Source organism: Grampus griseus (genome assembly GCF_964374135.1).
Source record: "Grampus griseus genome assembly, chromosome: 20".
Classification (NCBI taxonomy): domain Eukaryota; kingdom Metazoa; phylum Chordata; class Mammalia; order Artiodactyla; family Delphinidae; genus Grampus; species Grampus griseus.
In genome coordinates this window covers 9,126,628-9,143,346 of record NC_139014.1, presented here as the reverse complement: position 1 = coordinate 9,143,346, position 16,719 = coordinate 9,126,628, and the positions used below count along the sequence as shown (strand labels likewise).

Here is a 16,719-nt window from a genome sequence, read left to right as displayed (position 1 = left end):
CAGCAGCCAGTGTGCGCCCTCCGCCTCACCAGGGCGGCTAACTGTGCAGCAATTTCGTAAATGACAGTTGCTGCTAGATATTTCCTGCTGCTTTACTTTGTCTCCAAATCCATCTAAAATTCACATTGGTGCCCCCAGTGACTAAGAAAGGCTTTGTGCTTACTTTTAATTGTAGTTTGTCCTGTTCTGTGAAATAATAATTCAAACAAACAAAAAAAAGAAAACAACATTGCAGAATGTTGTGCAGAGGGGCCGAGGGCTTTGTCTCAATTCCTCTCCTCCTCAAATGAAAACCATGTTGCTACAATAAAAAAAGCCAGCTGAGGCAACAAGGTTCTAGGATCCCCACATCACTGGTGAGGAAACTGCAGCTCCAATTCAACAGGCGCCAGTCCCAAGCCCACAAGGCAAGCACACCGTTAGAGGGCACAGTCAGGGCCCGGAGTGGGTGTCCCACATGCCTTTTTTACAACTGCTCCAACTCTCTGCTCAGTCCGTGCTGGTGCTGAAACTCAAATATCACTGAATTTGTGATCTTGCAAGACTGCAAACAACATAAACGACTCATCTATGTTTTTAAGAAGTTTCCCCCAAAGAGGTTTTCCAATCCACTTTTTAAATTAATTTATTCCTTTAGGAAGATTCACATTAGAAAGACAGTGGAATTACCAGCTGCCTAAGCCACATCATTAATGGGAAGCAGCTATTCGAAGAGTATTAGAAATATTAAGAACAGGAACTCCTTCCTTGGATTTTTCGTCCCACCCCTGCCTGCTGTGTCCATGGATGACAGCTGGTCCAGAGCAAAACTTCCCAGGAAGAAGCCCCTCTGTGTGCCCTGCTAACTAAAGAGGAAGAAGCAGTGAGCCAGGCTTCTGGAAAGTTCCTTGTCTGGCACAAAGGACAACCTTCTCCTCGTCCACTATAGAGAAATGTTGCAAACTTTCCATGTGCCACTGGAGGTGAAGAAGTATCTTCAGCTGACCTCAAAAGCAAGAGGGCAGCTCTACTCTCAAGACATCAGTCCTTCTGCATCCCCTCCACCCCCCAGCCGCTCACGCTACAGTCATGGAAAGGGCTCTTACACAGATCAAGTCCAGAGGCAGAGTCTAGGGTCTAATCCCATAGCTCCCCCTTGTAAACCTGCAAATCACAAGATGGGATGGCGAGGAACACCTCACACACAGGGCACCTTCAGAGGCGTGGCAGGGATGGGTTTGTACAATCCACCTGGGAGGAAGGGAGCTGCTGAGACACCACAGACCTGATGCGGTAAAAAGGTATAGTCACAGGACCTGCAGCCGTCAACGTGAGATAATACAGAGCACCTGGAACATGAGAAGTGCACACAATAAATGGAGATTATTACGCAAATGAAATTTAAAATGGCATTCTTAATCCTGTTTGTCCAGTCACAATGGACCAATGATCACATTCACACATCGCATCTCAGCTGGACAGCCAGTCGTCAGTGTGAAGCCCAGACAGGTCACTGTAAAAGGGCTCTACCCACGTGGACAAACTTCTCCCCTCACCCTAAGTCCAGGAATCAATAAAGCAAAAACTACCAAAGAGAAAAAAGAGAATCCGTCACTGTACTTAGCACCAGCCGTACAACAGAAATAGCCCCTGGCACCGCCTTCAAGGAAAAACCCAAAAATACAGGTAAATATTCTAATTTCAAAGTGTTGATGTTCTCCTTTCCTAAGGCACAGTTAAGAGGCCCCAGAGGAAAGCTGGTAATGCTGAGGGCTGTGCCTTGGAAAGGATGTGTCTGTGTCCCTGTGGGGCAGTGACGGTGGGGATGGCGTCACTCCGAGGCAGCTAGCTGCTCAATGGCACAGCGGACTTTCTTTGCAGTTTCTTCAAATTCTTTCTGTTTATTGTTGGTTTCCTTTGCCTGGAAATAAAGAATAGACACATGAAACTGAAGCTCTAGGCATGCTCGAATAGAGATGCCCAGCTATATGGGGTAAATGTCCTCATTCACCTCATCTGCCTCTCTCTCTCTCTCTCTCTTTTTTATCGGCCATGCCACTCAGCTTGTGGGATCTCAGTTCTCCGATCAGGGATCAAACCGAGGCCCCAACAGTGAACGCGCCGAGTCCTGACCACTGAACCGCTGGGGAATTCCCCTCAACTAGCTCTAATTTGAGCTGTCCCACAATAATTATAACAGAAAACACTGATGGACCGCTTTGCTTGTACCAAGCACCATTCTACCTGCTCCACACACCCTAACTCACTCACTGCTCCATGTCCCCATGAGGTAGGTGCCACCTTTATCCCCATTACACAGATGAGGACACCGAGGTCCACAGCAGCAGCCAGCTCAGGGGTACCAGCTAGTCTGTGGCAGAGCCCTGCTCTTCCCCACTACCCTACATTGCTTCTGAAGCTCCCACAGAAAGTCCGGAGCCCTCTTCTTGTTCACTTAAACAGACGCCGTCAAGCATCAGCGTGCTCCTCAAACAGAGAAACCTTCCACCTGCAGCAGCTCTCTAAATCTGGCTTCCAACCTTTCATTGTGCTAAGTGCTCTCTCCAGGAGGACAAATGACGATCACATCAACAAATCCAGAAACCTCCTCCCTAATTTTCACTCTCCTGATTTCTCTGCCACATTAAAAAACAAACAATAGACTTTTATTGGGTTAAATGTTTTCTAATAAGAAAAACAACAGAGGTAACTTCTTTTCAAAAGAAGGTGGCAGCGATGCAGTAGCAGGAGCAGAGAGCACGTGGTGCACTCCAGGGTCAGACCCTGAGCCCCGGCTCTACCTCAGCCGCACACGTGCCCAGCGTCAGGCCCAGGTGGCTGCCTGACCAGTGGTCCTGTCAAACTGACCAGCAGCATCTCAATTAAATGCAGGGTCTCAGAAATTCACAGCATCACGACAAACAACACTTGTTCCTCGTTTTCAGTATTTGTAAACTGCAACACGTAATTATCTCACCTGGATAAACGTTTGCCTTACAGCTGTGTGCTGCAATCCCATAACTGACTTAATAAATGGTTTAAAAGTTCAGCTCCCAACTTATTTCCACCCCACGGTACAGTCGAGGTCCGTACGCCATCCCACCTCCAGGAGCGATGTACCCTAGAGGGGCCATCCAGGAGCTCTAGCAGGAAGCAGACAGGCCTCTGGTTATGCCCATTCCCTGCACTCTGACCCCAAACCTTACTGTCCACATCCATTCACATGCAAATGTGCCTAGGGACACAAGGGAACCTGAATTTTTATATCAGTGATAAATTATTTGCAACAAACCTCAAAATTGGGTGTCACTCTAGAGCAGCCCTGTCCAACAGAATTTTTTGCAATGATGAAAATGTTCAATTGTCTGCACGGTCCAGTAGTCACTGGCCACATGTCGCTAATGAGCAGATAAAATGCTGCTAGTGCCACTGAAGGACTGAATTCTAAATTTTCTTTGATCTCCTTTTCTTTCTTTTTTCCAGCTGCGCCTCATGGCTTGCAGGATCTTAGTTCCCCGACCTGGGATCGAACCTGTGCCCTCGGCAGTGAAAGCACGGAGTCCTAACCACTGGACTGTCAGGGAATTTCCCCCAAATATATACATTTTAAAATGATCTGGGGGACTTCTCACAGCTTTCTCACAACTGTTCCTGAAGTACACAAAGCTTGTTTTTTACCTAGAACAGGAGTGGCAAACTACGCCCTGTGGGACACATTCATCCAGCCCATGGCCCGTTCTTAACCCAATGGCTAAGAATGCTTTTTACATTTTTAAACACTTGTGGAAAAAAACAAAGAAAGAATAATCTCTAACAGAAATTCTGTGGCCCAGGAAGGCTACACACTTACCATCTGCGGCACTTCACAGAAAGTGAGCTGACCCCTAATCTCGAAGGCCCTCCCTAGCCCCCTTCCCAATTCCAGCACTGCAGTTCCCAAGACCTCCATCGAATACACCGCTTTACTGACCACTGATTTCTTCTCACTTCCTGAAAAAATTTTCAATTTTGTCCTTAGCATTTAAAAGGTACCATATTACACAGAATTATTTCTATTGATCTCTAAAAAGGAATACGATTTTCAAGCTGAAAAGGACCTGAGAAACCACAGAAGTCTATCCTCCATTTTACAGCAAGGAAACTACGACCAAGACTGGCCTAAACTCACAATGTCTGTGAGTGGCAGAGACAACTGGTACATCTGGACTCCCTGCCCAGGGCTTTGCTAAAAATAGATTAAATACCTGAATATTTACTCTCTGTAGAGCTGCCAGATTTAGCACATAAAGATAGAGCCTGCTCAGTTAAATTTGAACATCATATAAACGAGTAATTTTTTAGTAAACAGCCATACAAAATGTGAGATATACTAAAAAAATTACTCCTTGTGTACCTGAAATTCAGACTTAACTGGGAGTCCTGGTTTTCTCTGGCAATCTTAATTCTCTACAGCCCGGGCTGCTTGGGAGCTGCCTCTTTGTGGACTCACTGTTTCACTCTTCCAATAACCCAGTGCAAGAGCCTAAGTTCGCCTGCAGAAATCCCTTCAAGGTCCAGTAGGACTGGTGCTTCTTTCTCCCAACACACATAATGCCCCTTTCCCAATATGCTGTCTACTCTGTGTCCCCAAACCCTCTGTTTCCACCACTGCTAACACATGAACACACCCCGTATAAATGACCTACCATCTCAGTTGTCACTAAAGGCAGAAATGCCAGCCTAGCCATCACATGTCCCACCACCAGAGGTAACCGCACACTGAGGACACCTCTACTCAGGGGATCCGTTTTTCTCTCTGCACAACCCCAAGGCCACACTCCAGGACAGATGCTTTTCTACCCTTTTATATCCACACGCACACACATCAGAGGGGCTCAGAAAGTGCTTACTGAGGAAAGGCGTCTATGCAGTGCTTGTGGCGGGCTAGGGAGTTTAGCACTAAAGATGCCGAACAGGATTTGTGCTTGCTTCTTATTCCCAGTAATACATACAATTTTGTTCTTGGCTCTTTCTTTATCCAGTTTTAAAAATTCGCTGAGGGTTAATTCTTCAAACTGCTTCTTGACAGAAAGGAAAGCACAACCAGATGAATGCTTTTTATGTTCTTCTCTAGAAAAAGCAACACATGAGCACGTCAACAGAGAAAATTCAGGTAAAGGGAGAAAGGCAACAGTTTGTTACCACCAGCCCCCTCCCCACCTCACAGACACACACTGCTCTGCTTCAGGAGCAGAGTGTGAAGTCTGAAGTGGACGGAACCAGGGGCAGGACCCACATTCCCACACAACTTGTCTCAGCACCTTCTTGCTCTGTGGACTCCCCCCAGCCCCACCCATATCCTGTGGCTGATGTAGTCTACCCGGAGTCCTTTAGCAATTAGTAGGAAAAGTGTTAGAGTATAAATCCAAAGGTATCACATGTCAAAGCCCTTAAAATCCTCCAGGAACCATTTGCAGTTGTCTCATTTCACTCGAATTATTACATAATCTGTTGGTTTGGAAAAAGGGCACCACTGACCCAGTTTCTCCAGTGAATTCCTCTGCCTCATACCATTATTCTGTGCATTCGGAATTATCCCTGCTAGCGGATAGCACTATAACGAGAACAGTCTGGGGAGTTCCCTGGTGCTCCAGTGGTTAGGACTCCACACTTTCACTGCTGAGGGCCCAGGTTCAACCCCTGGTTGGGGAACTAAGATCCCGCAAGCCGCGCGGCACGGCCAAAAAAAAACCAAAACAAAAACCAGAACAGGCTGGAAGGAACACCCAGCCACGCAAATTCCAAAAGGACAGCCAATAGTAACTATAATCTGAAAATATTATAGCACTTGGAAATTCACTCCCAAGAATACAACCAGTATTTCCCCAGTGATACCTGGTATGATCACCATATCATCCCAGTCAATACTGGGTCATGAGAGCAAACACATTAGGGAAAACAGCAACACTCTTCTTGCCAAGAAGAGAAACAACTCCGGTGATTCTCTACGGGGGAAAAAAAGTTCAAGCCGTGGAAGTAATTGATTCTGACAGGAGAAAAAACGGTGCGGGGAAAATGTGGCATTACATTACAGGAATATTGTTGTCTGTATGAATATATGCACACAATAAAAAAAAAACTAGATGCCCTAAAGAACAAAATCTAAACCAAAACTGAGTGTACTATTTTAAGGGGTGGTTTTTGTGCTGTATGAATTATAGTTCAATAAAGCTTCAGGGATTCCCTGGTGGCGCAGTGGTTAAGAATCCGCCTGCCAGTGCAGAGGACATGGATTTGAGCCCTGGTCCCGGAAGATCCCACATACCGCGGAACAACTAAGCCCGTGTCGCACAACTACTGAGCCTGCGTGCTAGAGCCCGTGAGCCACAACTACTGAGGTCCATGTGCCACAACTACTGAGGCCCACGTGCCACAACTACTGAGCCCGCATGCCACAACTACTGAGCCCGTGTGCCACAACTACAGAAGCCCGTGCGCCTAAAGCCCGTGCTCTGCAACAAGAGAAGCCACAGCAATGAGAAGCCCTCACCGCAACAGAGTAGCCACCGCTTGACGAAACTAGAGAAAGCCCGCGTGCAGCAACGAAGACCCAACGCAGCCAAAAACAAATAAATTTATTTAAAAAAATGCTTCAGACTTAAAACCTCTGAAACAAGAAAGGCACCTGGACATCCCTAGGTCACAACAGGATCTGCTCCAGTATTCTGTCTACCCGGAAAGGTATCAAGCACCTACAAGAATAAGCCTTTCTTCAACACTCCACCCAGGAGGACATTCGGCCAAATCAGATTTGATTAGGTTGAAAGCATCACCAAGGTGCCAGCAGAGACTCATCCTTTACAGCAGCTGTTTAGGGCACAAACGAGGCTGGAAAGCCGCAGGTCCTTCAATAATACTTCGAAATTCAGATGTTTTGGGGGGAGCCCAACTCAAAACAAACGGTCCTATGGACATATATACACTACCAAACGTAAGGTAGATAGCTAGTGGGAAGCAGCCGCATAGCACAGGGAGATCAGCTCGGTGCTTTGTGACCGCCTGGAGGGGTGGGATAGGGAGGGTGGGAGGAAGGGAGACGCAAGAGGGAAGAGATATGGGAACATATGTATATGTATAACTGATTCACTTTGTTATAAAGCAGAAACTAACACACCATTGTAAAGCAATTATACTCCAATAAAGATGTAAAAAAACAAAACAAAAAAAACCCCAAACGGTCCTGAAGTAACTGGGGAACCCCGGAAGCCCAGCGAGGCTGGCCTGAGGGACTTACATAGGGTCGTCATCTGGCTCCCAGCCTTCCAACTCCTTGAAGCAGAAGAAACACTGAGCCAAGTCGGGCTCGTTCTCAGTTGGACAGTGGATGAAGCCGGCCGCGGCCATCTGCAAAGCAGAGCTCGGCTCAGGCCCCAGAGCGGAGGGGTTCCCCCGAGATCCGGGAGGCCACAGAGGGGCTAGAGCCCGCAGAAGGGGTCGCCCCAGGGGCCCGGGAACCCACAGAGGGACCAGAGCGCGCGGGAGGGGTCGCCCCGGGGGCCCACAGAGGGGCCGGGGCCCGCGGGAGGGGTCGTCTCAGGGCCTGGGGCGGGGCTCTGGGGGCGGGGCGGGCCTGGGGGCTCCGGGAGGCCGCGCGGACTCACTCGCTCCGGGGTGCAGGCGCAGCCCTCCAAGAAGGGCCAGTTCTTAAATGTGGAGACACGATGGTCCTTGAGGTAGAGCTGCCAGGCCGGGGGCAACGACGGGGTACTCATCCCGCCGCCGCCGAGCGGTGCCGCGATTCAAATCCAGCGGTTGTCGGCCGCCGCGGGGCATGTCGGGAACGCCCGCGGCCTTCTGGGAAATGGGAAGCTGGGCGGCGCGGGGTACGCTGGGAGTTGTAGTCATCCCGCCACATGTCTCTGCTTCTACTCACCAGGCACCGACCCAACCCCGCCCCGCGTACTCCCATCCCAGCTACTTGCAAACAGTGGTAGGAAGAGGAGTGGAGAATGGGCCGAAGTCCCCGTGATAGTTTCTTGGAGTGGCACCTGCCGAGCACAAATGGATTAAGCCCTTTCAGCATGCAAACTGTTATTGTTTTTGTGGGTACCCCACTCCTGGAACCTCCTAGTGCCAGCTTCCTCAGCCAGCCCTTGTGCCGTCCGGGTTGGAACATGTGCTGAGGCAAGTCTTTTCACTGAAGCTTCCTGGAAGTCCAGAAATTGACCCTTGAAGCTTTGTTCTTCCTTTTCCACCAGAATTCCTCAGGAGTTAGATATCCCTTCTAAGTCCCTGCCCCAAACAGACGTGCGGGTGGGGGTCAACAGAGGTGAAGAATGTGTGGAAACAATGCCCACTGCCCTCCAGCCAGGAGACCTGGGTGTCCTATCAGGGAGGTGGGATTGTTATGTGACTCCAGGAAGTGAACAGCCTAGGACAATCCGCCTGGATAATAGAAATGAGAGCCCAGGGAGCAGGCACCTGCCCGTAGGCACAGCCAGACTGGGTTCAGAGCAGGCCTGTGTAGCTGGTGCCTAGCCTCATGCAGCCGCCCCAGCCTTCCAGCTCTATGAACCTGACTTTAAGTGGTTTTTATAGAGGTTTCACAGGCTTGGTTGATCAAATCATTGGCCTTTGGTGATTAATTGAATCACCAGCTCCTCTCCACTCTCTGAAGATTGGGAGGGTGGGGCTGAAAGCTCCAAGCTTCTAATGAAGGCTTGGTCTTTATGGCCACCAGCCCCAGCCAGAAGCATCTAGGCGTTGCTCATTAGAACAAAAGACGCTCTTATCACTCTGGAGATTCCAAAGGTTTTTTAGGAGCTGTGTGCCAGGAATCGGGGACAAAGACCAAAAATATATTTATCACAAAGGCAAATTTGCATTTTTATGTGAACTTTCTGGATTTTCAAATAGTTGGCAACAAATCCTGATGGATACTGTGATGATCAGACAAAACTGTTTTGAGATCATAAAACATCAATGCTAGATATTACCTTATGGCCATCTAGTCTCACCAAAACTTTTGTGAACACATTTTTCCTCTACTGTAAGAGTGACACATCAATGCTGTAAAAGCAAAAATCATGCAATGGGAAGGAAGTCTTCCTCTCCCCAAAGACCTCTAGCAGAAAGAAACTTTTCAGCAGTTTCTATGTATACTTCCAGGTGTGTGTGTGTGTGTGTGTGTGTGTGTGTGTGTGTGTGTGTGTGTGTGTGTGTGTGTGTGTGTGTTCATACACCACTTGGCATCCTATCTTTTCAGGTAACAGCACATCTCAGCTTTATCGGCACCTAGAGATCTCAACATGTTTTATAATATCTGCATGGTGTTTATTGGATGGTCTACCCTAATTCCAATTAACAAATTTCCCATTGGGTATCTCCAATTTTTTTTTTTGCTATTATGAATTGTACTACAGCAGACAGACACACAAACATGTGCAACTATGCCTGTAGCATAAACATCTGCAAGCAGGATTGCTGGGAAAGTGTGTGTGTGTCTTTCAACATTTTTTAATATTGCCAACCTGTCCTCACAATCATCAGACCAGGACACGGTTTGCTCCGCCATCTTGTCTGGGTGGATGTTGACCCTGCCTTTTTCATCCTAGGATATTTTAATCAGAGTTCTAACAATACTGATAGCATCTGTATAAAAATATATATCTTCCAGGGAATTCCCTCGCAGTCAAGTGGTTAGGACTCTGTGCTTTCACTGCCGAGGGCACAGGTTCAATCCCTGGTGGCGTGGCCAATAAATAAATAAATAAATAAAACTATATATCTTCTGGATCAAACACCATCAAGTCAGCGTATTTCTGTGATTCATTTTCTATTTGGCACCAACATATTCCAACTTTTACCATTTAAATTTTTATTTAACTGAAAACTTCAGCTGCTTAGGTCTTTTCCATAAGGTTTTTTTTTTTTTCCAATTATCTATTTTTGTCTGCGTTGGGTCTTTGTTTTTTTGGTTTTTTTTTTGCGGTACGTGGGCCTCTCACTGTTGTGGCCTCTCCCGTTGTGGAACACAGGCTCCAGACGCGCAGGCTCAGCGGCCATGGCTCACGGGCCCCGCCGCTCCGCGGCATGTGGGATCTTCCCGGACCGGGGCATGAACCCGTGTCCCCTGCATTGGCAGGCGGACTCTCAACCACTGCGCCACCAGGGAAGCCCCAGCTTATTTGTTTTATACATGATAGTTTATACCTCTTAATCTCCTGCCCCTATCTTGCCCCTCCCAAATTCCTTCTCCCCACTGGTAACCACTAGGTTGTTCTCTAGATCTGTGAGTCTGTTTCTTTTTTTTTTATATTAACTAATTTGTTTTACTGTTTGGATTCCACAGATAAGTGATAACACACAGTATTTGTCTTCCTCTGACTCATTTCACTTATGCCCTCCAAGTCCATCTATGTTGCTGAAAATGGCAAATTTTCATTCTTTTTTTATAGCTGAGTAGTATTCCATTCTGTCTATGTGTGTGTGTGTGTGTGTGTGTGTGTGTGTGTATCACATCTTCCTTATCCAGTCATCTGTTGTTGGACACTTAGGTTGCTTCCATATCTTGGAAATGGTAAATAATGCTGTTGTGAACATTGGGGTGCATGTATCTTTTCGAATTAATGTTTTCATTTGCTTCAGGTATATATCCAGGAGTGGAATTGCTGGGTCATATGGTAGTTCTATTTTCAGTTTTTTGAGGAACCTCCATACTGTTTTCCACAGTCGCTGTACCAATTCACATTTCCACCAACAGTGCAGGAGGAGTCCCTTTTCTCCACAGCCTTGCCAACATTTGTTTGTGGCCTTCTTGATGATGGCCATCCTGACAGGTGTGAGGTGGTACCTCGCTGTGGTTTTGATTTGCATTTCCCTGATGATTAGTGATGTTGAGCATCTTTTCATGTGCCTGTTGGCCCTCTGTATATCTTCTTTGGAAAAATGTCTATTCAGTCCTGTGCATTTTTTAATAGGCTTGTTTGTCTTTATGATGTTGAGTTGTATGAGCTGTTTATATATTTTGGATATTAACCCCTTACCCATCGTATCATTTACAAATATTTTCTCCCATTCAGTAGGTCGTCTTTTCATTTTGTTGATGGTTTTCTTTGCTGTGCAAAAGTTTTAAATGTAATTAGGTCCCATTAGGGTTTTTTTGCCTCATTACATTCTTATCCTAAAAGATCCAAATAATTCAGATGAAGCCAAAACACCCCCTCCTCGTGTTCCCGACGCCACTTCCCTCCCCCGAGGGGAGCAGAGGTGTTAGGTGTGGAGCCTCTCCAAACTTTTTCTCTCCATAGACACACTCGCGTGCACACACAGAAACATGTCATTTTGTGAGTATTAGGTAATGCTGTTGAGATGGTACTGTATTGTATCGTTGAGCATCTTGCTCTTTGTCAGGTAATAGTATGTCTTGGAGATGTCCCCCGTTATAAACACAGACCTCGGACTTCCCTGGTGGCGCAGCGGTTGAGAGTCCGCCTGCCGATGCAGGGGACGCGGGTTCGTGCCCCGGTCCAGGAAGATCCCACATGCCGCGGAGCGGCTGGGCCCGTGAGCCATGGCCGCTGAGCCTGCGCATCTGGAGCCTGTGCTGCGCAACGGGAGAGGCCATAACAGTGAGAGGCCCGCGTACCGCAAAAGAAACAAAAAACACACACAAAAAACCCACAGACCTCTTTCTAATGATGGTCGGCTGCTCAGATGTACTTACTCCCTACTGATGAATATTCAGGCTATTACCTATTTTTGCTATCATCAATCATTCTTGAACTGCTAGCTATTCAGAGTGGGCGAGAGAGGGGTGTGGTGGATGGTGGGTGGACCCAGCTGGCTCCTTGGGAACTGAATGCACACACACCCCTGTGTGTGGGGGACAGTGGCAGAGGAAGTGTGTTCTACCTGTGGATGTCACTGTCCTGTCAGTCAAGGTGTTAACCCCAAGGATAAAATCCCAGGGCTTTACGGGACAAATCCAGACAGGTCAGGTGGAGCCCACGTCAGGTGGAGCCCAGACAAAGGAGTGAAACAAAAACACAGAACAAAAACTGGTTTGGGGAGCTCTTACTCTTCATTTTGGTTGGGAGTTGTCACTTTTGTTTCACCCTCTCAGCAGACTGTGGGCCAGATTCTGGGTATCACACATGGCGTGGACCTGGGCCAGACCTTCCGTGGAACCCGCTCGATCCAGGCCAGGGGCAGGCCATGGAGATTTGTACTCGTGTTCAGAGCAGTGAGGGGAATGGACCCTGGCCGGGGTGGGTGGACAAACAGAGGCGCTGCTGGGCACAGGGAAAACTGAAGCCGGCAAGAATGGGGAGCAGTCGGGCTCTTGGGAGAAGTTTCACAAGTCGGGGTGCATGCTGGCGGCGGGGCTTCAGGTGTCATCAGGACTCCTGGAAGATTGTTTTCAAAATAATCTGCAGCAGGAGGGAAAAATACAAAAGCTCCAGAGTTGGAGAGGCTCTTGTGAGGATCTCTTGGGAGGAATTTGATTAAAGAAACAGGCTACATTTTCGATCACAGAAACGTAATTTAAATGAGTCCTTTCCCACCTCTCATTTGAAATGTCCCCCACTCATTGCCCATTTTTGTACGACCCATGAGCTAAGAATGGCTTTACATTTTTAAACAGTTGGGAAAAAAATCAAAAAAAGAATACTTTTGTGACATGTAAAAATTCCACAAAATCCAAATTTCCGCATCCATAAGCACAGTTTCATTGGAGCAAAGCCACATTTATTCACCTGGGAATTGTTTCTGGCGGCTTTTGAGCAACAGTGGCAGAGTTGGGGAGTTCTGTCACAGACCATATGGCCCTCCAAATCTAAAATATTTATTAGGTTTCTTTAAGAGATGTCATTTATTGGGGGCTTGTTTTTCCCCAGTTAAAAAAAAAGTAATACATGTTCATGGTAGAAAATGTGGAAATTGATCTTTTAAATCCATTGTAACACCACCGGTAAACGTTTTTTGCGGATGCATATATATGCCTCTAAGGGCCTAGCTATCTATGTATCATAAAACTAGGAAGATACTAGGCCAGTTAATTTTTGTGTTTCTGCTCTTACCTCTGAAGCAATTTGACGTGTCCTAACTAATTTTCACAAACTTCACTCTGTTACCTGATTATATCATAATTTAACCTCATTAGACATTTAGGTTATTTCCAAGTTTAGAACATTAATAAAGCTACAGAGACTATGTTTCTGTGTTTCTCTGATTATGCTGAAGACAAATTCCAAGCAGCAGAATTACTGGGTGAGTGCGTTTGGGTCCATATTGCCAGGCTGTACTCCCGAAACATCAGGCCAACGTGTGCTCCACAGGATGGGGGAGGCCCGCTTCACTGTGTCTTCACCAGCATTAGGCACTATTATAACTAGAATATTTCCCGTGAGAGGTGGGAAAGGACTCATTTCCAGTTACATTTCTTTCTTTCTTTTTTTTTTTAAAGATTTTTTGGATGTGGACCACTTTTAAAGTCTTTATTGAATCTGTTACAATATTGCTTCTGTTTCATGTTTTGTTTTTTTGGCTGTGAGACATGTGGGATCTTAGCTCCCCGACCAGGAATTGAACCTGCACCCCCTACATTGGAAGGCGAAGTCTTAACCACTGGACCACCAGGGAAGTCCCATTGCAGTTACATTTCTATGATCACTAATGCAGCTTACTTTTCCCCCATGTTTACTGGCCATTTATATTTCTTTTTGAATTATCACTTATTTTTTGTCCATTTTTTCTATTTATTTCTGTTCTTAAAGAGAAATAAGACCTGCTCTTATTAAGTGGTACAAACTATTGATACTATGTATAAAATAAATAAGCTACAAGGTTATATTGTACAGCACAGGGAATATAGCCAATATTTTATAATAACTTTAAATGGAGTATAGGCTATATAAAAATATTAAATCACTATGTTACACACCTGAAACTAATATAATATTGTAAATCAACTAAATTTCAATTTAAAAAAAGAACTGCTCTTATTGATTTGAAAGTGCTCTTTGTGTGGTAAGGATATTAACTATGTGAATTAAAACTGAACGCTATAAAAGCCTAATGGAGGGACTTCATTGGTGGCACAGTGGTGAAGAATCCACCTGCCAATGCGGGGACACGCCTTCAAGCCCCACATGCCACGGAGCAACTAAGCCCGTACACCACAACTACTGAGCCTGCGTTCTAGAGCCTGTGAGACACAACTAATGAGCCTGCATGCCACAACTACTGAAGCCAGCGTGCTACAACTACTGACCAGCGCGCTTAGAGCCCATGCTCCACAACAAGAGAAGCTGCCGCAATTAGAAGCCCGTGCACTGCAACGAAGACCCAATGCAGCCAAAAGTAAATAAATAAATATAAAAAATAATTTAAAAAAATGTCCTATTGAGGTGGCAGCTAATTGGGAGTGGGGGGGAGGGGGAATTGGAGGAAGGTGGTAAAAGGTACAAACTTCCAGTTGTAAGATAAATAAGCACTAGGGATGCAATGTACAACATGATAAATTTAATTAACACTGCTCTATGTTACATATGAAAGTTGTTAAGAGTAAATCCTAAGAGTTCTCATCACAAGGGAAAAATATTTTTTTCTTTTTTCTTTTCTTTTGTATCTGTGAGATGATGGATGTTCACTAAACCTATTGTGGTTCATTTCATGATGTTTGTAAGTCAAATCATTATGCTGTACACCTTAAAATTATACAGTGCTGTATGTCAATTATATCTCAATAAAACTGGAGGAAAAAGAAATATTAAAAAAAAAAAAAAGTAAAGTTAATCAGGTACCCACTTTCCCAGGAAAAAAAAGAAAAAAAGTAGTGACTGTATATTTTCCGGGTCCATGGCAAATATTTTCCCCAATCTAGCCTTTGACTTTTTTTAAATATTTTTTTCAGTTGAAGTATAGTCAGGACTTCCCTGGTGGTCCAGTGGTTAAGACTCCATGCTCCCAATGCAGGGGGCCCAGGTTTGATCCCTGGTCAGGAAACTAGATCCCACATGCCGCAACTAAGAGCATGCATGCTGCAAGTAAGACCTGGTGCAGCCAATGAATAAGTAAAATTTTTTTAAATAAATTGAAATATAGTTGATTTACAATGTTTCAGGTATACAGTAAAGTGATTAAGTTATATATATATAATATATATATTCTTTTTCAAATTCTTTTCCAATATAGGTTATTACAAGATATTGAATATAGTTCCCTGTGCTATACAGTAGGTCTTTGTTGGTCTTCTATTTCATTTATAATAGTGTGTATAGGTTAAACCCAAATTCCTAATTTATGCCCCCCGCTTCCCCTTTGGTAACCATAAGTTTGTTTTCTATGTCTGTGAGTCTATTTCTGTTTTGTAAATAAGTTCATTTGTATCAGTTTTTCCTTTAATTTGTTTTTTTAATATAGTTTTTGGCTGCGTTGGGTCTTCATTGCTGTGCACAGGCTTCCTCTAGTTGCAGCGAGCGGGGGCTACTCTTTGTTGTGGTGCGCGGGCTTCTCATTGTGATGGCTTCTCTTGTTTTGGATCATGGGCTCTAGGTGCGCGAGCTTCAGTAGCTGTGGCACACGGGCTCAGTAGTGTGGCGCACGGGCTTAGTTGCTCTGCATGGGCTTAGCTGCTCCGCAACATGTGGGATCTTCCTGGACTAGGGATCAAACTCCTGTCCCCTTCATTGGCAGGCAGATTCTTAACCACTGCACCACCAGGGAAGTCCCTGTATCATTTGTTAAGATTCCCCATAATAAGTGATATCATGAGATATTTGTCTTTCTCTGTCTGATTTACTTCAGTTAGTATGATAATCTCTAGATCCATCCATGTTGCTGCAAATGGCATTATTTCATTCTTTTTTATGGCTGACTAATATATATACCACATCTTTATCCATTCATCTGTTGATGGACATTTAGGTTGCTTCTTGGCTATTATAAATAGTGCTGTTATGAACACTGGGGTGCATATATCTTTTTGAATTATAGTTTTCTCCAGGTATATGCCCAGAAGTAGGATTGCTGGATCATATGGAAACTCTATTTTTAGTTTTTTAAGGAACCTCCATGCTGTTCTACATAGTGGCTGTATCAATTTACATTCGCACCAACAGTGTAGGAAGGTTCCTTTTCATCCTTAGACTTTTTTTTTTTTTTTGTGGTACGCGGGCCTCTCGCTGTTGTGGCCTCTCCCGTTGCGGAGCACAGGCTCCGGACGCGCAGGCTCAGCGGCCATGGCTCACGGACCCAGCCACTCCACGGCATGTGGGATCTTCCCAGACCTGGGCACGAACCCCTGTCCCCTGCATCGGCAGGCGGACTCTCAACCACTGCGCCACCAGGGAAGCCCCATCCTTAGACTTTTAAAAGGATTCTCCACATTAAAATTGTAATAAACATTTATGTGGCCAACTCCATCCCTCCTTTCCCAACGGAGTTGGTGTTGCTTTTATGCTTACACACAAACAGGCTAATACTTTCTTGTACCTGCCTGTCCCGATCCACACCACAGCGCCATGCAGATCCCACCTGTGTGCCCAGGACCAGCCTCTGCAGATCACCTGGGGCTGTTTCAGTGGGAGGTGAAGTACAGGAAGCAAGCGTGGCACTCAATCCCTATCGTCAAGTCCCCCAACCTCCTGGATGCCAAAGAGCCAGCGAGGTGACTCCCCACGCCCCCTGCCTGGCCACCTCGCCTTATGTGCAGGGGCTACAGCAGGACGCATTCTGTCCACGGTGAAGGGATGCACC

At 45.9% G+C, this 16,719-nt stretch overlaps 2 protein-coding genes across 5 annotated transcripts in view; both read right to left on the bottom strand.

Moving 5' to 3' along the window:
• Positions 1 to 665: 665 nt before the first annotated feature.
• Positions 666 to 7,871, bottom strand: BIRC5 (baculoviral IAP repeat containing 5). Its single transcript, XM_082678471.1, has 4 exons — positions 7,620 to 7,871; positions 7,253 to 7,362; positions 4,971 to 5,088; positions 666 to 1,900 (listed from the first exon to the last, which is right to left on the bottom strand). Exons 1-4 carry the CDS (start codon positions 7,728 to 7,730, stop codon positions 1,811 to 1,813), a joined length of 429 nt encoding a protein of 142 aa, XP_082534597.1. The 5' UTR covers positions 7,731 to 7,871; the 3' UTR covers positions 666 to 1,810.
• Positions 7,837 to 16,719, bottom strand: part of AFMID (arylformamidase) — a 24,543-nt gene continuing 15,660 nt past the window's right edge. For 2 of the 4 annotated variants that reach the window (XM_082678469.1, XM_082678470.1), the window contains one exon: positions 12,026 to 12,389. In XM_082678469.1, coding sequence (XP_082534595.1) covers positions 12,357 to 12,389 — 33 coding nt within the window. In that variant the 3' untranslated portion in view covers positions 12,026 to 12,356. Of the gene's footprint in view, positions 8,007 to 12,025; positions 12,390 to 16,719 lie in introns of those variants that run through there. The other 2 variants (XM_082678467.1, XM_082678468.1) reach the window with 2 other exon arrangements.